At 38.7% G+C, this 19781-nt stretch overlaps 1 protein-coding gene across 4 annotated transcripts in view; it reads left to right on the forward strand.

The window, feature by feature from the left end:
* Positions 1-19781, forward strand: part of MLIP (muscular LMNA interacting protein) — a 103377-nt gene that overhangs the window by 73871 nt on the left and 9725 nt on the right. For all 4 annotated transcript variants that reach the window (XM_068183662.1, XM_068183663.1, XM_068183665.1 and 1 more), the window contains one exon: positions 3526-3651. In XM_068183662.1, the coding sequence (XP_068039763.1) occupies positions 3526-3651 (126 nt within the window). The remainder of the gene's footprint in view (positions 1-3525; positions 3652-19781) is intronic.

Raw genomic sequence — 19781 nt, forward strand, 5'->3', positions numbered from 1 at the left:
CAGCTGTGACATTTGTCATCAAAGAAGTAGTTCAAGTTCTTAGTTTTGGATCAAAGATTTTATGTAGCTTGTCAGGGTGCTAATAAAGTGTTTAGAATTCTGGTTGCTGCTGATATCTGTCACTCTGTTAGCAGAGTCAGACATAAACATATGACTCAGTCAGCATTTGAGTACATGATGTTGTTTAGAAAATGCTTCCTTAAAAGCATTTCTACAGCGTGCATTTGGAAGAGGTTTCTTACAAAAGGAGAGTAGCTTATACTTGATGATTTCAGGTACCACAATGGGCTTTTGATTGCATGGTTACCTGGTGTGGAGGAGTGCCAGAAGACCACATGTCCTTTGTCTGCATAATAATGACTTGATAACAACTGTACCTTTCTTTTTAAATTTATATTTACTTTTACGTTGAAACCCAGACATTTTATGGATGCTTTTCAGTAATACTGATAGAAAAATAAGTGTCTTTTGGTGAATCCTACAAAGATTTAGTCATGAAATATGGACTAGAAATTCATTAAATAAGCACTGCATCTTTGAAAAAATTGATCTAATGAAAACGTTTTTGATGCAGCTTGACAGTTACTACTCTTTAAAACAATTAGTATCACTGCATGGCTTATTTTTTTGCTTTCAGTTGAGTATTTTTCTTACTTGAGCAGACAAATGAAAGGGCCCCAATCTGTGGAGAGGAGGGAGAGTAGAAAACACAAATCTAAGGGAAGATATTTTGCTCCCTGGGCCTTGCTCTGCTGGGGGGTGTTGTGCTCCTGCCTGCATCTGCTGCCTTCCCCTCAGACCCTGGGCTGTGCTCTGTCCTTTCCCAGGGCAAAAGCAGAGCACAAAATACCCTCTGCACCCTCCCCTCCAATGGACATCCCACTTGCCTCGTCCTTGCTGGATGCCTGCAGATCTTGTTTTAAGGTGATCCATGACTCAGTTTACATGCTACGTCCAGCAATCTCAGCTGTGTCATTTTAAGCTTGTTTTCATAGTAAGCTTCTCTTTTTCCAGACTGACTGATGAAGTGTATTGCTCTTATAAAGAGACAGCATGGTGTTATTGAGTATACATATTTATTTTATAAGTAAATCTAATAGTGAATCAAGTTTCTTCTCTGCATTTTTATACCCAGCTGGATACTGAGAATAGGGAGCTGTGATAACACTTATTTCTCAGTCCCAGCTGGGAAAGCTGCCCCTCTGTGCTGCAACTGCAGGAGGAGCTCAGCAGCAGTCCTGTTGTTACCTACATAAGTTGTGACAGAGACCATTTATTTTCTATGGTTTAGTCATAACAGAAGAGAACACAACTGACTAATTTAAAAGTTTAAATTCACAGATATTTGAAGACTTGACTACTTTTAAAATTCCAGTGCAAAATTATACTTTTTCTTCCTTTTTTGGCTCACTGAACATGTCTATTTTAAAATTATCCCTTAGCCTCCATTTAGAGTTAATGCCACAATCCATCTTGTCAGATTTTACTCTAAGAATTTTTTAAAAAATCACAGATATACTACATTGATAAGTTAATAGTCAAATTTTTTGGTTGACTGGTTGATAACCAAGGATTTTTTTCTTGATGAAATAATCCAATTTGTCTGAAATGATGGGTATCACATATCCATGCTGATCAGGCTTTCTAAAATTGTACTTTTCCAACTGAACTCTTAAAGATACAGTCACTGTGTCACCGAGGTGAGTAGCTTTAGTGCTGGCACGATTGGCAGTGGAGTGCTCCAGATGGGTGCACAGAGGAGCTTCCTGAGCCCCAGGGGTACCTCAGAGGGAGCTGGAGAGAAGAACTGGCTGGATGGCCAGGCTCAGAGAGTGGTGGTGAATTGAGTTAGATCTGGCTGGTGGCTGGTCACAAGGGGTGTTCCTCAAGGCTCAGCATTGAAGCCCGTTCTGCTTCGTATCTTTATTGATGATCTGTATGAGAGAATTTAATGCACCCTCAGCCAGTTTGCAGGTTGGGTGTTGATCTTCTGGGTAGGAGAGCTCTGTGCAGAGGGATCTGGACAGGCTGGGTGGATGGGCTGAGGCCAATTGTATGAGGTTCAATGAGGCCAAGTGCTGGGTCCTGTGCTTGGGTCACAACAACCCCATGCAGTGCTACAAGCTGGGGCAGAGTGGCTGGAATGGGGCCCAGTGGGAAAGGACCTGGGGATGCTGGTCAACAGCAGCTGACCTGAGCCAGCAGTGAGCCCAGGTGCCCAAGAAGGCCAGTGGCATCCTGGCCTGTATCAGTAACAGAGTGACCAGCAGGACCAGGGCAGTGATTGTCCCTCTCTACTCTGCACTGGTGAGGCCACACCTCCAGTGCTGGGTCCATCTCTCGCAATGAGAAAGACATTGAGGGGCTGGAGTGGGTCCAGAGAAAGGCAGGGGAGCTCGTGAAGGGTCTGGAGCAAGTCCTGTGAGGAGGAACTAAGGGAGCTGGGGTTGTTCATCCAGGAGAAAAGGAAGTTCAGGGGAGACCTTACCACTCTCTACAAGTGCCTGAAAGGAGGCTGTAGTGAGGTGGTGATAGGATAAGAGGAAATGGCCTCAAGTCATATCAGGGAAGGTTTATAGTGAACATTAAGAAAAATTCCTTCAGGCTGCACAGGGAAATGGTTGAATCTCCATCCCTGGAAGAATTTAAAAGATGTGTGGATGTGGCTCTTAGTGATATAATTTACCAGTGGACTTGGCAGTAGTAGGTCATTGGTGGGACTCTATTATCTTAGAGGCCTTTTCCAATCAAAAAAATTCTATTCTACATATGTATCATTTACAGTACCTTAAATCAATATTATGTCTCCACTTTTGGTACTCTGTCTTAAAATTTCCACTTGTTGGACACAATATTCTGCAAGTATTTAAAAGATGTGTAGATGGAGGGCTCAGGTGCATGTTTAGTTGTGAACTTGCCAGTAGTAGGTTTATGGGTGGACTCAATGATTGTCATAGTCACTCCTATATGATTCAATGACTCTATGACTTTATAAAATCCAGCACGCAATCACTGGTATTATTCCCCACTAAGACTTTTCCTAATATGCTTCTGCCTGGGTGTAAGTTAACAGCATCACAAGTTGTCCTTCCTTCCTTCACAGTTACTGTTTTGAGGAGCCCAGTGTGAAAGCAGATGTGTGGCTGTGCATAAAGTGTGACTTGAACTTATCATGCTGCAGCTGAACAGCCAGGAAAAAAAAAAAAACCAGCTGGCAAAACCCACAAACCATGGTCTGACAGCTCTGTAGCTATTTTTTGTCAGTAATAAACACATGCCAATGATGAAGTTCTGTGCCCAAAAGCAGCTCTTGGCACTTTGCTCACAATCTGTACTAGAAGTAGACCAGGCAGCATGACACCTGAATAATTTTGGTGGAGAAACACATCATTAAGAAAATTTTTTAAAATATAGTCAGTACAGTCCAACCAGAATTGACTTGTATAACAAATATTCTGTAAATTGTAAGGTATTTTATGTGATTCTTCTTCCATCTCTTTTCTCCTGGGTGTGCTATGGGTCAAGACAAAACCTGGTGTAATTCGTCCCGTGCTGGTGAAAGGAAAGAGTGCACAGCAAAAGGAGGAGCCCTATCAACCCAATCCTTTTAAAAAGTACCTTGAAGAAATCAGTGATCAAACTACTGAGCAGGTAAGTCGCTCTCACTCTGAAGGATTTTTGTAGCCTCAGCTAGTTTCCCTAAAGATGAAGGAATAAACATAGATCCTTGTTTTGTCCTGGTCTCTTCTTTTTTTTGCAAAGTTAGATGATTCCCCAAGGGGCACCTGGCTCCTAAAAGAAAGTCTTCAAGCTGAGATGGGCAGCTGGGCATTCTACAGGGCTATGTTTTTCTGGTGATGTAAAAACTTGTATGTTGAGGAGAGGACCTTTTTATGACATCTGTAAAAAACATTGTAAAAAAGAGAGTTGAAATCCTGTGCTTCCCTGTCAAACAGATGTCTAGATCTTATCTACTAGAAAGTGCTTCCTTCATCTGGGGCCCAGACCTGAATCCTCTCTGAAGAGAAATGGCAGCAAGGACTGGGCAAGGTTCACAACTTCCTCTCCAAGGGCGACTGCAGAGGAGTCCCAGTGCGTTTATGTCTCACTTCCAGTGCATAACTCCCCCAGGTCCATAACCCCCTCAGGTCTATAACTCCCCCAGATCCCTATCTCCCCCAGGTCCATATCCATGTCCATCCACAGACTGAGGGTACAGTTGTACCACATGTGATGGTGGGGCAGCAAAGATGCTGTCTTCCCCCACAGCCCTCTGAATGAAGCTGTAGGATCACTTTGCAAAAACACGGACTGTGCTGACTTGTATGAGGCATTATCTCAGAGAAACTCCAGATAAATGGCTGTGACAGCCTTTACTCATGCATTTGTGTTTGTGTGCATTATTGGGAAAAAAACCCTTAAATATGATACACAATCTGAATGTCCCTATAAGAGTTTGTTATTAACCTATCCAGTATGTTTCAAATCTTCCATCTGGAGGGAAGTAAAATGAAGCCAATAGTCCTCTTGTCAGACACAAAGTGAATAAAATACTTTACTAATTGAATTTCTCTTACTCCTGTGCGTCTTTACTCACATTAGACATTTTAGCAATGGCAGCCCTCTTTTCTTCCTTTTAAAACAGAATTTAATTAATAATTTAATTTTAGCTCTTTCTATTCCTCTCCATAGCTCTGATTTGATGTAGAAAAATCCAAGAACTCCTCAAGAATACTGAAGCAGTACAGAGGAAAATAATTGTGGTGTGAGTGGGTTCCAGCAACACATATGGGTGGTATCAGAAGGTTTCCATAGAATGTAGAGTTTATATAAAATATAAGACAAAAACGAATAAAAATAATAATTTACAGTTTGACTTTGAACTTTTGAGGTTGACAGTGAATATTTGAGTTCAGTGACTACAGGTGAGTTGATAGTGAGTTAGTCATGCTTTAACTTACTGAAAGCCTTCAGATTCCAAGGTGCTGTGCTGCCATTTTCCTGGGATGAAAGAGCAGGAGAGTTCTCTGGGCATTTTACTATAGAGCTTTTGCCCTAGGCCGCCTCAGCAGAGCCTTCCTGAAAAGGCAAGGGCAGTTCAGACCTCCCTTTCATCAGGGCTGGACACTGATTATGCTGGCTATAGCTTTACTGATGAAAGGATTATGTAATTCACCAAACTTCCTCTTTTCAGACAAATACAAACCTGAGGTTATTGCCAGGGCTTGAAGCATTATGACATTTGAAGCTAACTGTGGAAACCAATCAACTTACACTTTATAAATTACTTGTGGCACATATTATTGTAATACTGACAGCATAATAAGTCTAATGTTGCTGTTACAATAGAAGGCAAAGTTATTTATATGACAGCTACACATTAAAATGAACAAAAAATATACTGCATTGTCTTTAATAGATGGAAGAGTTGATTTCACAATTAATAGGTTCAGTTTTGCTTCCTTTATGTAAACAAATTATGTTGTACACTTTATAGTACTGATAAATTGGTATTTTTGTCCTAAACTAAGTAATATTACAAGTTGCTGTAAAATACGTGTTATTTTAGAAAATGTTTATAAAGACATCTTTGTTCTGAAAAAAGAAGTAATGACTTGTATTCAGATGGATTCACTTAACTGGTGAATCAGAAACTGGTTTTGTTTGTGTGAGAAATGGCTATATGATTCTCATTGTGGTCTCATAGAACAATTAGTAGTATAATAATATGCGGATCTAGGGAAAACACTAAAGTGTTGAACAAGACAACATATGCTCTTAATTTCAGCTCCTGCCTCCCAGAGCACGTTCATGGCACTGATATTATATCCCTTGCGGGTGGAGGGGACTTGAATGCCCAAGTAAGGATGTTCACAATCTTTCAGCACCTGTGAAACTTTCCAGTGGGATTTTAGTGCCTGTAGGAGGGCTGCAGCACTGACTGTGGAACTGGGCTTGGTGCCAAGACAACAGCTTGAAAATTGCTCTGGTTGTCTCTAACCATGGGTTTTTAGTCTGTAAAGACTAATGACTCATTCTCCCCCTTCACCTGCTCTCAGTAAAAGCATTTTTGGCTGCACGGTGGCTGACTTCCAAAGAGGGGGAGTTCTTCCTACCAATATTCCCCCCAAATTGGGTAAATTTACTGCTTTCATGGGATATAAGAGTGAGGAATTAAAACTAGGAGACTGGAAGTTAGGCATTCTGTTCTCTGTGGAAAAGCCAGTGCTAATCTGTCCTCAGATAAGAACTTAGGAGGCATTAATTGTGGCTGTGGGCCAAAGTGCTCATACTATTACAGATTTTCCCTGGTTTTCTTTGAAGATTTTCCCAGTCATGCTGGGAGGTTCAGCTTTTACATTTCTATTCTCTCCCTCTTTCTGAGTTTTCTTTTCCTTTCTTTCTAATACCGTTGCCAACAACAACCTCTCTAGGTAACGTTGCTGCCTCTCCTTCATGTAGCCCATCTTGAAAGGATGGACCCTTTCAGACTGCATCTTTGAGGAGGGTAGACAGTAGACGTGATTCCAGATGGCATCAGCTTTATTAGTTTATCTCTTTTGATTTTTCTTAGACCTCTGCAGTACCTCCCTGCCCTGCCAAACCTCTCAGTGTGACACTGAGCACTGGTGACTATGTGGGTGACATTCAGTTTGAGACATAATGATGCAGCCAGCTGTAACTGCTGACCTTCAGCTTCACTTCCCTCTGTTGAACACACTGTGTGTTCTGCATACCAGAGAGCAGCTTGTTTGTTTTTCATTTAATTAAGAAATGTTGCTATGTGGAAAAGTCAATTTCCTTTAAAAATAAATAGTTTTTCCTTTAACAGGTAGATGATCTCATGCAGATAATCCAAAGTAACTAACAGAGAAAAAAAATATCTAAATTGGCAAAGATCATCTGGAAAGGATGTAGTTCAGCTCACAGATATCTTTCATCATCTGTGTTCTGGGCACAGTGTATATAGATTTACACTCATGTGTAATAAAATTTATAAACCAAGGAAAAACTCCAATTTATTTTGGCTTTTTTTCTCCCCTGAGGGCCTGTAAAACTGGTATTACTGTTACCTAGTGGATATCCACCCTTCAAACACTTTTTACAGACAGAGTGTAATATTTTTGAGGTTGCAATCCAACAGTATTAGGCTTCCCCCATTTTTAGATGCCTTTACTGGGGATTGTATTTTCCCTCTCATGAGAAATAATTTTTTTCCACTTAGTACATTTCAGTAGCATTCCAGGAATTTTCTAAGTATGTTCCACTTTGTTCAAAAAAGAACCATGAAATACACTGGAACTGGATATAAATCTGTAGCAGTGCTGATATGACAGCTTTATGAAGATTTCAATTTGAAACTGGGGAAACAATTTTTTTTTGTAGGAAGGTTAAGCATTTTGTTACATAATTATATAAAATTACTCATAAGGAGTGTTAGACAGTTCATGCGCTTGCAAATGTCTATTAGCAAGAATATTGACAGACCCCTTTGTCATTTAAAAATAAATTACTTTGGGCAATGGAAGAAAAAAGATAAGGATGAACTAAAGAGATATTAGCTACAAATGGTGTGAGCCTGTGTGACCAGTTTGCAAAGGTTTATGATAAAATCACAGAAGCAGGACTGGTGCCTTTGAAGAGGCATGGCAAGAGGCAAGCCTGGTGTGAAGTGGCTGGGCTGCTGCCAGGCTCTGATCCTCTGTTTGCTCATGCTCACTCTTTTGGTGGGCGATGCATTAGCTTCTGCTGGAACTAATCACAGCTCTTGTCACAAATTTTCTGGTTCTTTGGCTCAAAGGCACAGCACAGTGGAGTTTCAGGTCTAGACAGCCAGCCAACTAAGTGATACTCCAGGATGTATTATGTCAACAGCCTTGAAAAAATCTAAGTGCAAGATGCGTGCCAAAACCTGGCCCCCTTGACTCTATCCCAAATCTTTTGAAAATCTCTTTTATAAAGGATTTTATCCTTTAGGTGCAAAAAGAGCATACATATTGGGTTTTCTTAACTAGAAGCACTATTAACTACTGGCAGAACAGCAAAAAATATTGTGTATGTACCTTCACTTGTTTAACACTTAAATGTCTCAAAAGTCTTGTTGGAGTCTTACTAGAAACCCTGGAGTGCTCCCATTCATATATAGATACAACCATCTTTTGTACCTTTCAGACATTGTTTTACATTGGTTTTGTTCCTGTTTTATTAAATCCCACAAACATGATAATTTTATCCTAGCACAGGATCCTTTAGGGATTTTCTTTTCTGTCACTTGAGCACATATTGAGCTGCAGGAGGGAGATGCTGTGGACCCCAGTCAAAGTAGAACTGGTTTAATGGGACATATACTCTAGGTTTTTGTGTCTGCACTTTTATGCCAATGAAAATGTTTAGTGTAGATCAGTTGTATTGGCATGAAAGTTCAGTACCTTTCCAGGTTAACCATCAAGATCTATGAGACATAAAACAGTACGAGACAAGCACTTTGTTTTCTGCCCAAACTTATTTTTTTTGCACCCATTAATTTATTTCTCTTTGCTTTTCTTTTCTTTTTTTTTTTTTTTTTTTTTTTTTTTAATAGAAGATTGTCTCCTACACCCTCTCTATCCAGCTAAACTGATCCCTCCAACTAAGTCCCCTTTGTGCCCTCCATCCACCTCCCTCACCGACTGTCCAAACCCTGGACTTTCAGCCACTTCTCTTCCATTGTGTGTGATGTTCACTGGAATCCTTATAGCCCTTGCAGACACATTATTTTTGTACAATAAGGTGAGCATCAGGTATAGTGTGATTCAAGATCTGTGTAGGCTGTCATCCTTTTAATTCTAGGCAGAATTCAGCTGAGTCATTAGGATTCAGTGCTGGCAAGAGCTATGGGAGATGTAGCTCAGATGAGCCTATGTGTCCAACGACCCTGGAGATACTAGAGATTTTCCTTTCCTAGGCACAACTTGTGTTGGGTCTGGCTTTCTCTAGACCAGCTAGGACAGGCTCCCACCACTTTTCATTCAAACCATTTCTTCTCTAAAGCAGTAATAATCTATTTAATGCCTCATGCTCAGATTAGTTTTAACATTTACCCTCACTAAAGTAATGGGGTATTTATTTTTTTCTTGGTGATTGAGCAAAGGGAGACTAATCTGAGAGAAATACAGACTTTTCCAGTGGCCCTGTCATCCTGACAAGCAGTTTTCTCTTGCCAGTGCAAAGTGAATGATGTTATTGCTGACATTTTTATCTTCTTTGAAACAGCATTTGGAGAAGTTGGATAAAAATCTCTGTAGTCCAAGTGTGGGTAACAGGGCTGGCTAATGAGCTTTGTAAGGTGAAAATTGTGTCCTATGCCTAAATTGAAGTATTTTTGATGAGCAGCTGACACAAGGCATTTACAGTACCTCAAGAGATCCCCTGCCCTAGAAAAGCATCAGTTGTGGAAGTTCATAAAAGATGCTGTTTGGAACCTCTCAGATGCATCCCTTCTACTTCCTCTTTTTCTAACAAAGAATTTGGCTGCAAAAGATCAAACCTTGTTTCCAGGAGAGACTGTCCCACTCTGAGATGTACAGCGTACTTTGATTGGGACACAAGAGGTTAAATGTAGGCATTGGGTGCTGTTTCTTTAGGCTGTGTCCTGGTTTCCTCTTCAGGAGAAGTACCAGGGTGAAAAATGTGTCACTAGTTTCAGGCATGCTTGACAGGGAGTCAAGACTGCTTTGGAAAAATCTATGCAGAGAATATATGTTGATAAGCTGTCAGACTCTAAAGAAATACCTGGAAATGCCTTTCTCTCTCCATACTAGACTCGTAGTTTGGATTAATAGGCAATGTCCATGGTGTTTGATATTGGCCCCTCCATCCTATGGGATTTACAAATTTTACCATTTTACCCACTTATGAGGATGAACCAGCACTAAAACTAAGCCTAAAATCAGCCTTCCATTCTGTCTTTGAGACAACCTGAACAAAAGCACCTTTTCCCATCTGAGAGACTGGTTTAAATAGAACAAAAGTTCTGTTAAATTTTTACTGCACTAGGCTGACATATTTACTTAGGCAGAAAAGATTTTACAATCAAATATTTTGGACAAGTTCCCGCTTCATTGTAGGCATACACATGAACAAATAAATAGTTTATATGACCAATAAAACCATTTCTTTAGAATGAAAATGGGTATTTACTGTTGCTAATGGAAACAGTGCTAAAAACTCAGACATTTGAATAGAAAAAGGAATAAGTCAGGAAAAAAGTGTCTGAAGGTAACTAAAATAGTGTAATTTTTTGGTATATCATATCAGTTGTTCTTTGGCAAACAGAATAATCAGATGTCAGTACTGGGCTATTTTAATACCAAGAGAGTTGTTTTCACCCCAAAAGCAAATATTAATCAGAATTTTTTAATGCTTCTGTTTTGGTCTTTAATATTAACATTCATTGATAAACAAAGGAAGATTAATTTTAATTTTGTTCTCATAATCAATATTTAACATTTGATTCAGTATATGCTGATAAAATTCCTAACAATATTTGCTTATTAGTTCCTGTACCACCTAACAAAAATCTAAGGTAATAATGTTTTTTAAAAGAAATTATTCAATTTATTGTCATAAATACTTGCAGTAGCAGAAAACATAGCACAGGAGACATAGGATAAAGCATTGAAATTTCAGTTAGACCCATTCTGTATACAACATCCCGGCAGCATGGGAATTTCTTTATATTCTCTACTAAACCTAGATTATTTTCTCTGTTAGCTCCCTGGATTTTCCCGTTTCCACTTCTCATCCTTTAGGATAGGGAATAACATGCAGTGACTCACTCACTGTCTCTCCAGCCACCCAATAAACACGTGGTCAGTGTCCACAGGGTCAATCTATGAATGTTAAGTTTCTAATTACATGTTGTGTTTTGCTTCACCTTCGACTAGAGGGCAAAATCTGCTGGTATAAATTCTTATAACCATTCTAAATATGTTAAAAATGCAGTGTTGAAAAGGAACAGGAGGTCACAGTGAATTAAGTTATTCTCCACCTGTACTATTGTTAAAAAAATACCTTAAGCAAGTGTTCCCTCAGAAATGGGAAATGGAAATAACCAAAACAATTAGCTATGTCTTATATTAGGGAGACTGGATATGGTGAGGACCTAAAGCCAGGATCATATAATTTGTTGGCTTGGGGTATAAGATAATATCAGCTGTATTGATCTGAAGTGTTTATTGAAAGGGCACTGTAGTGTTGTTTGGGCAGGATTGACTTGGTGCCAGATTGGGTTTTTTTTTGAAGTACCTGAATCTCCATAGGTGATGAAATTACAGAGATCAAGCTGAAAGATAGACCGGGTAGTTTTTGTGGATTTTAACTGTTCAAAGTGGTGAAATACATAACATGCGTCCCAAATAATTTCACAATGTGGTTTTAAGATTTGATAGAAGGAGGCAGTGGGAATCAAGGTACTGTGTCTCTCTCCTCACATCTGTGCACAGGCTACTTCTGAAATAAAAATGTTGTTCAGTGAGCTGATTCTGTTCTTACTTGCCTTGTTATCTTTCTTGTCCTCTCCTTCCCCACTCTCTTGCCCAGCCACCAGGTGCTGCTGCGCTTGTTTAAACTCCCTGGACTTGAATGATTACATGATTTAAAAGTTTTATTATTAAGAAAGCTCCTCTTCCTTTCGATTGCAACAAAACAACTCAGGAAAAAGGAATTATACACAAATGTTGCAGTGATGGAGAGTCTGAGGAAATGTGGAGCTCTGTGGTTTACTCCAAAGCATGGTTCTGATGGGAACCCCTCCAGTCTTTAAGGGAGAAATGTGTAGGGTGGAAGAGCACAACCCCACTCCTGGGATACTGTGTCCAATTCTGGTCCCTGCAATTTAAAAAAAGATGCAGACAGGCTGGTGAGAGTCCAAAGAAGGGCCACAGATGTGATCAAAAGACTGAGAAGGAGAACCTACCCTATGAGGAAAGACTGAAGGAGATAGGTCTTTCCTTCCTGGAGAAGGGAAGGCTCAGGGAGGACCTCCTCACAAGATCCGAGTACTTAAAAAAATAGTTAGGGAGAGGACAGAGGCTTTCTCTTCTTATGGAGCCACATGGAGAAGACAAGGTACAATAGGTTCAACTAGCAGTAGGAGAGAATTAATCTTGTTATACAAAAGATTTTTTTGTGAGAGGGACCAATCACTGGAACAACCTCTGTAGGGATGTTTAGAATCCCCACCACAGGTGGTTTTTGAGATAGGTTTGGACAGGATGCAAGGTAACCTCACCTAGACTCTATTTCCCTCAAAAGGATGGGCCCTTCCAATTGGTGCTGTTCTAAGATTCTATGTTTTATAGGAGGCACAATAGATGTAATACTTCTCAGGGCTGAGACCACTAGCTTTTAGAAAATTAGCTATTTTTTGAAGGAGGAAGGAATGACCTGCTCAAGCAAAGAGGAAAGAAATGAATGAGTGTAGCTCCCTCAGCCTCTAAGTCCCCAGTGCCTTTCAAAATTTCTTTCTGTCAGCAAGGGCTGAATACACGATTTATGAACACACTGTGAAAATCTCCCTGTTTATTAAATATTTAGCAGCACAGCCTTTGCAAATGGATTGGAGGAAACTGCCTTTTTGCAAGCAGTGTGAGAAATGTTAAAAAATTACCATTTCTGTCTGGTCAGGCATTACTTATAACAGTAGCAGAGGACAAGTTCTCTTTAATGTCCAACTTTGTGCTCAAGCCAATTTAATTTTTTTCCTAAATGGTCTAAATGGAATTTTCTTGAAACCACTAAATGCAGTCATGCCAAAAGTGTCAATTTTTCATAATCACTTGCAGGTCTCCAGGCTCATAGGTAAGCAGAATATTTAAAGGGAGTCTTTATTATTTTTTAAATGAATCTTGTGCTGTTTACTTCATCTTTCAATCTCCTACTCATTGGAGATTGTATTTGATTAATAGTAGCATGGTGGGAAGTAACATTCTGTGAATACAGCAGCCTTTCAAGGTTGCCATGGAAAAGCACTTTTCTCCAAGACATCATCCCAACAGCTTTATTTTCTACAAGACAGTTTCTTTCTCTCTTTTGGACTTTGGTATTTAAATATTGCACTTGTGTAGGTGTATTGTGGTTGATCAATCTGTGACCCAGAAAAATTGCTTTCATGTAGAAAAAGATATCAGAGGTAAACAAGTCAGTTCATTAGTGCTGAGCTACAAATTGGACCTCCTCGTTGAGAAAATATTAATGATTAATATTTCTGTGTCTTCTTTGTATATTATTTTTATAGCATTTCTTGGGCTTAAAGATTTATTTTAATGATGTCATATCTAGATGACATTTCTATCACTTTTGACTTGGTTTGATGATGCCTTCATAAAATGTGTCTAAAGCCCCTGCTCAGCTCATCTTTAAAGAAAGGAGTTTCTCTTGAAACACTTTTTAGAAAGATAACTTTCTAAACATAATCAATTGCTTTCTTTCAAAAGCCATTGAATTAGCAACAGAACTTGAAAGTGTCTTAGGCTCAACAGAAGACCCAGGAACATGCCCCTAACATGGAGATGTCCTAAGTCTGGCTCCACCTGGAACGACCTCAGCTACCCATTTCTCTGGAGACAGCTCTTCCAACGATTACTGGGTCACTGCTTTTAGTCTAGGCAGTTAGACAAGTTTGAGAGCATTTCTGTCCTATTTCCAGTAGGAGAAGCTGTTGATGGTAGCACCCTGGCATTTCTTTGGTGTGCTTCTGTTCATGCGCACAACACAATGGGATCAAGCCCCAGCAGGCACTTTCTATGCTTAGAAACCAAAATGTTCTTCCCAGTGAACACACCCAGGAGTGTTCAAGTTTCCTCTTGAAACATAATTACAGCCACTTCTGTTTCTTTCTGCCCTTTCCTTTATACTGGCTGTCTCTGCTAGGACAGATTAAACCAGTCTTAGGCACCAAATAGCGCTTTAAGATGTTTTGTCTTCATTCTTAGATGTCTCTACATAATTTGAGTGAGTTCATCTTTATATCTGGCTTTCTAGGGTGATGACATCTAGTCTTCTGCATAGTGGATTTCAGACAGACATTTTTTATGCAATAAACATTACCAAATATAATAGAAGTTCTGGCCCTGGCTAACAACCCACTTCTGAGAACAGAAGCAACCCAGAGGTAAAGGCTCTTATTAACAACATTAGCAGAATTATGTAACTGAGTGAAGAATACCAAATCAGATTTGGTGTGTATGAAACCTGAATGAGAAACAAAAATTATACTTGTGCACTTCTAATTGAAGACAGTGAAAAAGCAAAGCCTGAAGGAAAAAGAAAATCATAATGATTGGAAACTATCCCAAAGCACCCAGAGCTATACAGACATTTTTATTGAAAGTATTTCTATAACGTATACCGTGAAATACAGTCTTAATTCACTTCAATTTCAGTTATGTTAGATAAAAGCATAAAACATAACTAGTTCTGGTGAAATTCCAAGGATGTACTCAAATCTTGAATTCAAGAAGTCAGTATTTGCTGATTTACAGAGATGTTGTTAACTAGCTTTTTCTTTTTCTCAGTTAAAGCTAGACACAATTTTACTAGTTATACTACGGGCAGGATATGATCTTAATGCAGATTTTTATATAATAGGTGACAATTACAGATGTGCACTCTTGAAAATTCACTAAAAGTTTCTGGTTTGAACTTAAAGTAGCTAAGGTAAAAGATCTCTTGCATCAGAAGCTTTTTCAGAAAACAAACTTCTTTGGATGTTTCCATTCAACTAGAAATGAGCCCCTTCCTTGGGCAGGAAGCATCTAAGCAATGACTATTTCGATGAGTCCATAAATAGTTCACAGTCAATATGCTGAGGGAAATTTCAAACACTTGTGTTGTTGGAAATTCTGACATTTTTCTTTCCAATACAGATTAAATTTTGAAAATATTTGAATCTTCCAGAAACCAATATGCATCCTTTGGGTTACATGAACTAACTCAAAGCAGATAGCTCTAATCTATGTGATTAGAAGAGGTTTGTCTCTGCTGCCTTACCCTATGGATGTGTAGGTTGTGGTTCTCATGCCTCAAGTCTTCATCATGGGTCTGGAATCCTTGCTGGCCACTAGCTCCCATAATCACCAATAGTGAAATCAGCCCTGCAAGGAACTGCAGCACTTCATTAGCACACAGCAGAAAATAGAGCCTCTTAACATGATTGCCACAAAGTGGATAGTGAAATGCATCTTAGTAATTTATGGAAGTGATCCAAAATGAAACATCCAAGACAGAAGACACAATTTTATAGTTGTAGATGGGGTTTCTTGCAACAGAATGCTTCATTTTAATTTTCTAAATTACTAGCAAGAATTTGCAAGAGAAATCAAAATATTTTGTACAAAGTTTAATTTTTTTTGTTGTTGCTAGTATTTTTCATTGAAAAATAATTTTGACAGAAAATCCTCAGTCAAATCCATCGTGGACTGGCCCTGCATGTGAAGTAAAACTCAATCTGGGAAAAAGCAGCCCAAGGAAAATTTGTGCACTGCTGAGCTTGCTTGCATCTCCATCCCACTCCACTTATAGATAAGGAAATGTTACTGCAAAGCCCTGTAACTCTTCCAGCCTCTGGTATTCTCGGGTGTTAGGTTGCCCAGAGAAGCTGTGGGTGCCCTGTCCCTGGAAGCGTTCAAGGCCAGGGTGGATAGGAATTTGATCAAGCCGGTCTAGTAGAGGGTGCTTCTGCCCATGGCAAAGGGGTTGGAACTAGGTGATTTTTAAGGTCCCTTCCAACAGTTTTATGATTCATTCTATTTAGATTCAAATCTCTCAGTCTCACTGCACTCTGGTGACCTCTGGGCCTGTGTCTGGTAAGAACCTGTAGGGAAACCATGCCTGTGTGAGAGTTGTTTCTTTTTTGCAGGTACTTTCAGTACCTGGAGAGAGTTTTGAAATCTTCAAAATAAAAGCACACGGCTACAATAGTGTATAATAAGGATCTGCAGGTCTGTCAGGATGGTTTACTGCAGAAGTCTGAAGGCACATTCTAAATCTGTAATGTGATCACTATTTCTACTTTATTTTTCCTTTTCATAGAGGTACAAAATGCAAAAGATTTTAGTGTTTAAGGACTGAATCTTTGAAATAGATTTTATACTGTGTCATTTCAAAGAGACTAGAGACATTATAAATTGACCCATTACATTCTATTATTTTCTTTCCCCTGAGTTGAAAGTACTCCTTTCTCTGCTTCTGTGGGTGGTTTACCATTTATTGGTACTGAGTATTTCATGTTCATTGTCACCCAGATAAAGTGGAGAGACATAAAACTGTTTTATGAAAATATTTGCTTGTTGTACGTGTTTAAATTAATGTTTTTAGTCTTTGAGAAATCAGCTGTTTTTCCTATTGTGAAGGAATGTATCTATGTTTAATAAGGGTTTAGAGTACCTAATTTATTTTCAAAGGGGATTAAAGACTCAACAGAGTAGTGTAAATGTGAATGTTCTCTGGTTACTATAGTTGAAATATTCTTACTTCCTATGTATGTTGACTCTCACTGGTTCCAGTTTTAAGCTAGTGCCTCAATTAGCAAAGGTTGAAGACCCTCCAGAGAGTGACTTAGATGTATGAAAACATCTTACACTGAAAACAATTCAGAAAGTTTTATATTAGTTCATAGGCAGCTGTGATTCATAGCACAATAAAGACCAACTGACCTTCTAAAGGCAAATATGTCTTGCTGATTACAGAATTAAATGAGCAAAGGTCTAATGAAGATATTATATAGACACCTCTTTCTATGCCTTGTCTTAGTCCGTAAGAGGTTTTTTTGGGCAGGTGTATAATTTCTCTTTGAAATAACATGCTGCAAGTACTTATATATTGTAAAGATACTCTGCTCTCCTCAGTACAATTTTGCAACCACAAATGCAGATTTGTCTAGTTTGTTCTTTCACTGTTCTTAGAAATAATAAAGAAAAAAATGTCACATTAAGAGAAATCTGAGTAACATCTGGAGATGTTAAAAATTGTTTATTAACCTTGTAAGAGTAATGTAGAATTTTGTAACTGTCACAGGAAAAAAGAGTAGTAATTATAAAAGCAATATTCATTTCCCACCATCAATAGACACAATATTTTCACATTTGCATAGGAGATAGAGCTTCTTGCTAGCTGCTTTGACCTAAAGATGAAAAAATGCCAATGACAGAGTTTGATGAGGTCTCACTGATACTACACACCCATAAAAAGTACAAAGTCCTACTTGCATTCACATCTCTGATCTGGTGGACACAAGCACATTCCTGTATGACTCTGAGTAGTGATAGTCACACAATGTCTACTAAGAAAGGGCTAATCCAGCCTCATTCTGCCTACTTCATAGTCTCGTACTTTGAAGCTGGCTGTGCAGTCAAGAGCACAAAAAAAATATCATACTTTTAAGAAAAAATCAGGAAGGAGAGAACAAGATTCTGTAGCCTTTTGTTTAAACTCATTACAGATATGGGACATTTTCTACAGCAAGGCAGACATATTTTGGTTTACACTGACACTTGATAGAAATAACACGGGTAACCAGCCTCTGGGTCTTTGGGCTGATGTCACCCAGGCCAAGGCATTAATTTCCTTTGCAGATGGTAGAGGCAGAATTGTATGATTTCAGGCAAAATCCAAACACCTTCCTTTCAGAAACCTGCAAGACTAAGCGTTATTTCAGCAGAAAAAGGGTGCAGCACTTGGCTTATGTGTTCTATATTCACTAAAGTAATACTTAAATTCTTTATAAATGAGCCATATGTGACTTCCTTAAGTCTAGACTCACCTGACTACTAGAATGCATAGACTCTTCTGTGATAACTTCAAGGTGTTTTGGTCAGAGAAGCCTTGTGGAAACAGAGACGATTCTATATTGTTGACTAACTATTTTTCTTCATTATTATTTGGTGAATTCCTTGCTTCTTTTAATTAAATATCTCCAAAACAATTAATATTAAGAGTATCTCTCCAGAAAATAGAAATAATTTTTCTCCCTGTGTAGACTGTCACACAGTTTGGCTCTTCAGTTTGAAAAGAGGATGCTATAAAAATAAGGGAAGCAAATATATTTCTTGGACAAAAAAAAGGTAATTACTTTTGTCAGGTCTAAGGATGGACTTGAGACCTCATATTCAAGAAAAAAGGTAAGGCAGAATCATGACTCAGAGGGGCATTTCAGGTTAAGAGGGCAGGCAGTGACTACCAGCAAGCAAGGCCAGCATGAGCTAACACAATAGAAGTGCATTTTTCATGGATTTTCTGTCTGTGCAATTTGAGATGAAAAGCTGTTCTCAGGTCACTGCCTGACTAGGGAACTTTTCTTTCTTGTGAGCAGTGGAGAATTCTTCTCAGAGGGCTTAGCTGTGCATCAGAAAGTGAACAGAATATGAATAATACTTTCCTTCTTCTCTTTGTGGTTGACCCTTCTTACTTTGCCTGGGATACAGATGTGCCATATTCTGATGAGGCAATGAATATCTCATCTCTAGGGTTTCTTTCAATGGAATACACTTGCCAAGATGCCCCAGGTGTTGCTAGAACTTTGTACCTGTGTATCATCAAGGATTGCCTAGGCTTGGTAATCATGGGATGCTGGGTTTGGAAGCAGAACTTGTGTTCCACGCAGACCATCAAATACCTCCCGTGTGTGCGGCAGCAGGGGGCGGTGTAAGGTCTGGGGGATGCCTTGGCGTGATTGACATTGGGAGCCACATGAGTGTCAGAAGGAGAGATGTTGCCACTGAGAGGATCTAGGCACCTTACCCCTTCCTTACTATTCTTTTGCCTAAATTTATTCTTTCATAATAATCTATTGAATAAATAACCTTGTTGCCTAAAGTTATTCCCTTCCCTTTTCATTTTTGGGAATAATAATCACAAGAAAGTTAAATGGTTCAAACCTTCTGTTGTTGCTAAAGTAGATTCCTTCTTCTCTGGAAAGAAATCAGAGCAAATTTACAAAGGAAGAGAGAAATATATAACACATCCATAAAGTGATTGCAGATAATTAGAGTATATTCCACTTCAGTATATTTCTTTGTGCACATGGCCAGTTTAGCAGATCAGTTTTGCTTCTCAAAAAGCACAGTGTAAAAATCAATTTTCTTAGAAGAGCAATATTTTTAAGCAACACATAATTTGATGATTTACTATTTGATCTAAATGCCAAAATAAATTAATGCCTTTGATACACTGAAAATAGCAGTGTATAAAATCTTTTGGAGAATTCTTTTTGTAGCCAATCTTTTGGAGAATTCTTAAGCACCCACATCTCAAAACTTTCAGCAACCTTTTCTTTAAACATGATGTCTCTGTTTCACTCTATAAGAAAATGTCACAAGCTTATGATCTTAACACTGCCTTTATAAACTCCAGCTGATTTACCTGCATTCTAATTAAATTCTCATTGAAGTTGGTATGGTTCTAGTTTTAAATAACTTAAAGTGCATTATCTCATACTAAACATATCATAAAGTAGGCACTTTTGCTGTGATTTTTACTTGAGATGTCTCTCTGAAAATCAAGAGGAATTTATCCCTTCTCCACCCTTTTAATTATGGGAATATAATATAATAGAAAAATGCCATACCTTGAAATAGATTTTAATACAGACAAGGAGTAGTAAGTGTCTGCTGAACACAGATTTCATTGCCTTGCTATCCTCAGTATGTCTGAGGGTATTTGTTTTAATTTTAAATTTTTGTGATATTTTATATAGAAATTGAACTGATAATGGATTTCTTTTTCCTGTGTTTAACCTCATGCTC

Source organism: Anomalospiza imberbis, chromosome 3 (genome assembly GCF_031753505.1).
Source record: "Anomalospiza imberbis isolate Cuckoo-Finch-1a 21T00152 chromosome 3, ASM3175350v1, whole genome shotgun sequence".
In the NCBI taxonomy this organism is placed as follows: domain Eukaryota; kingdom Metazoa; phylum Chordata; class Aves; order Passeriformes; family Viduidae; genus Anomalospiza; species Anomalospiza imberbis.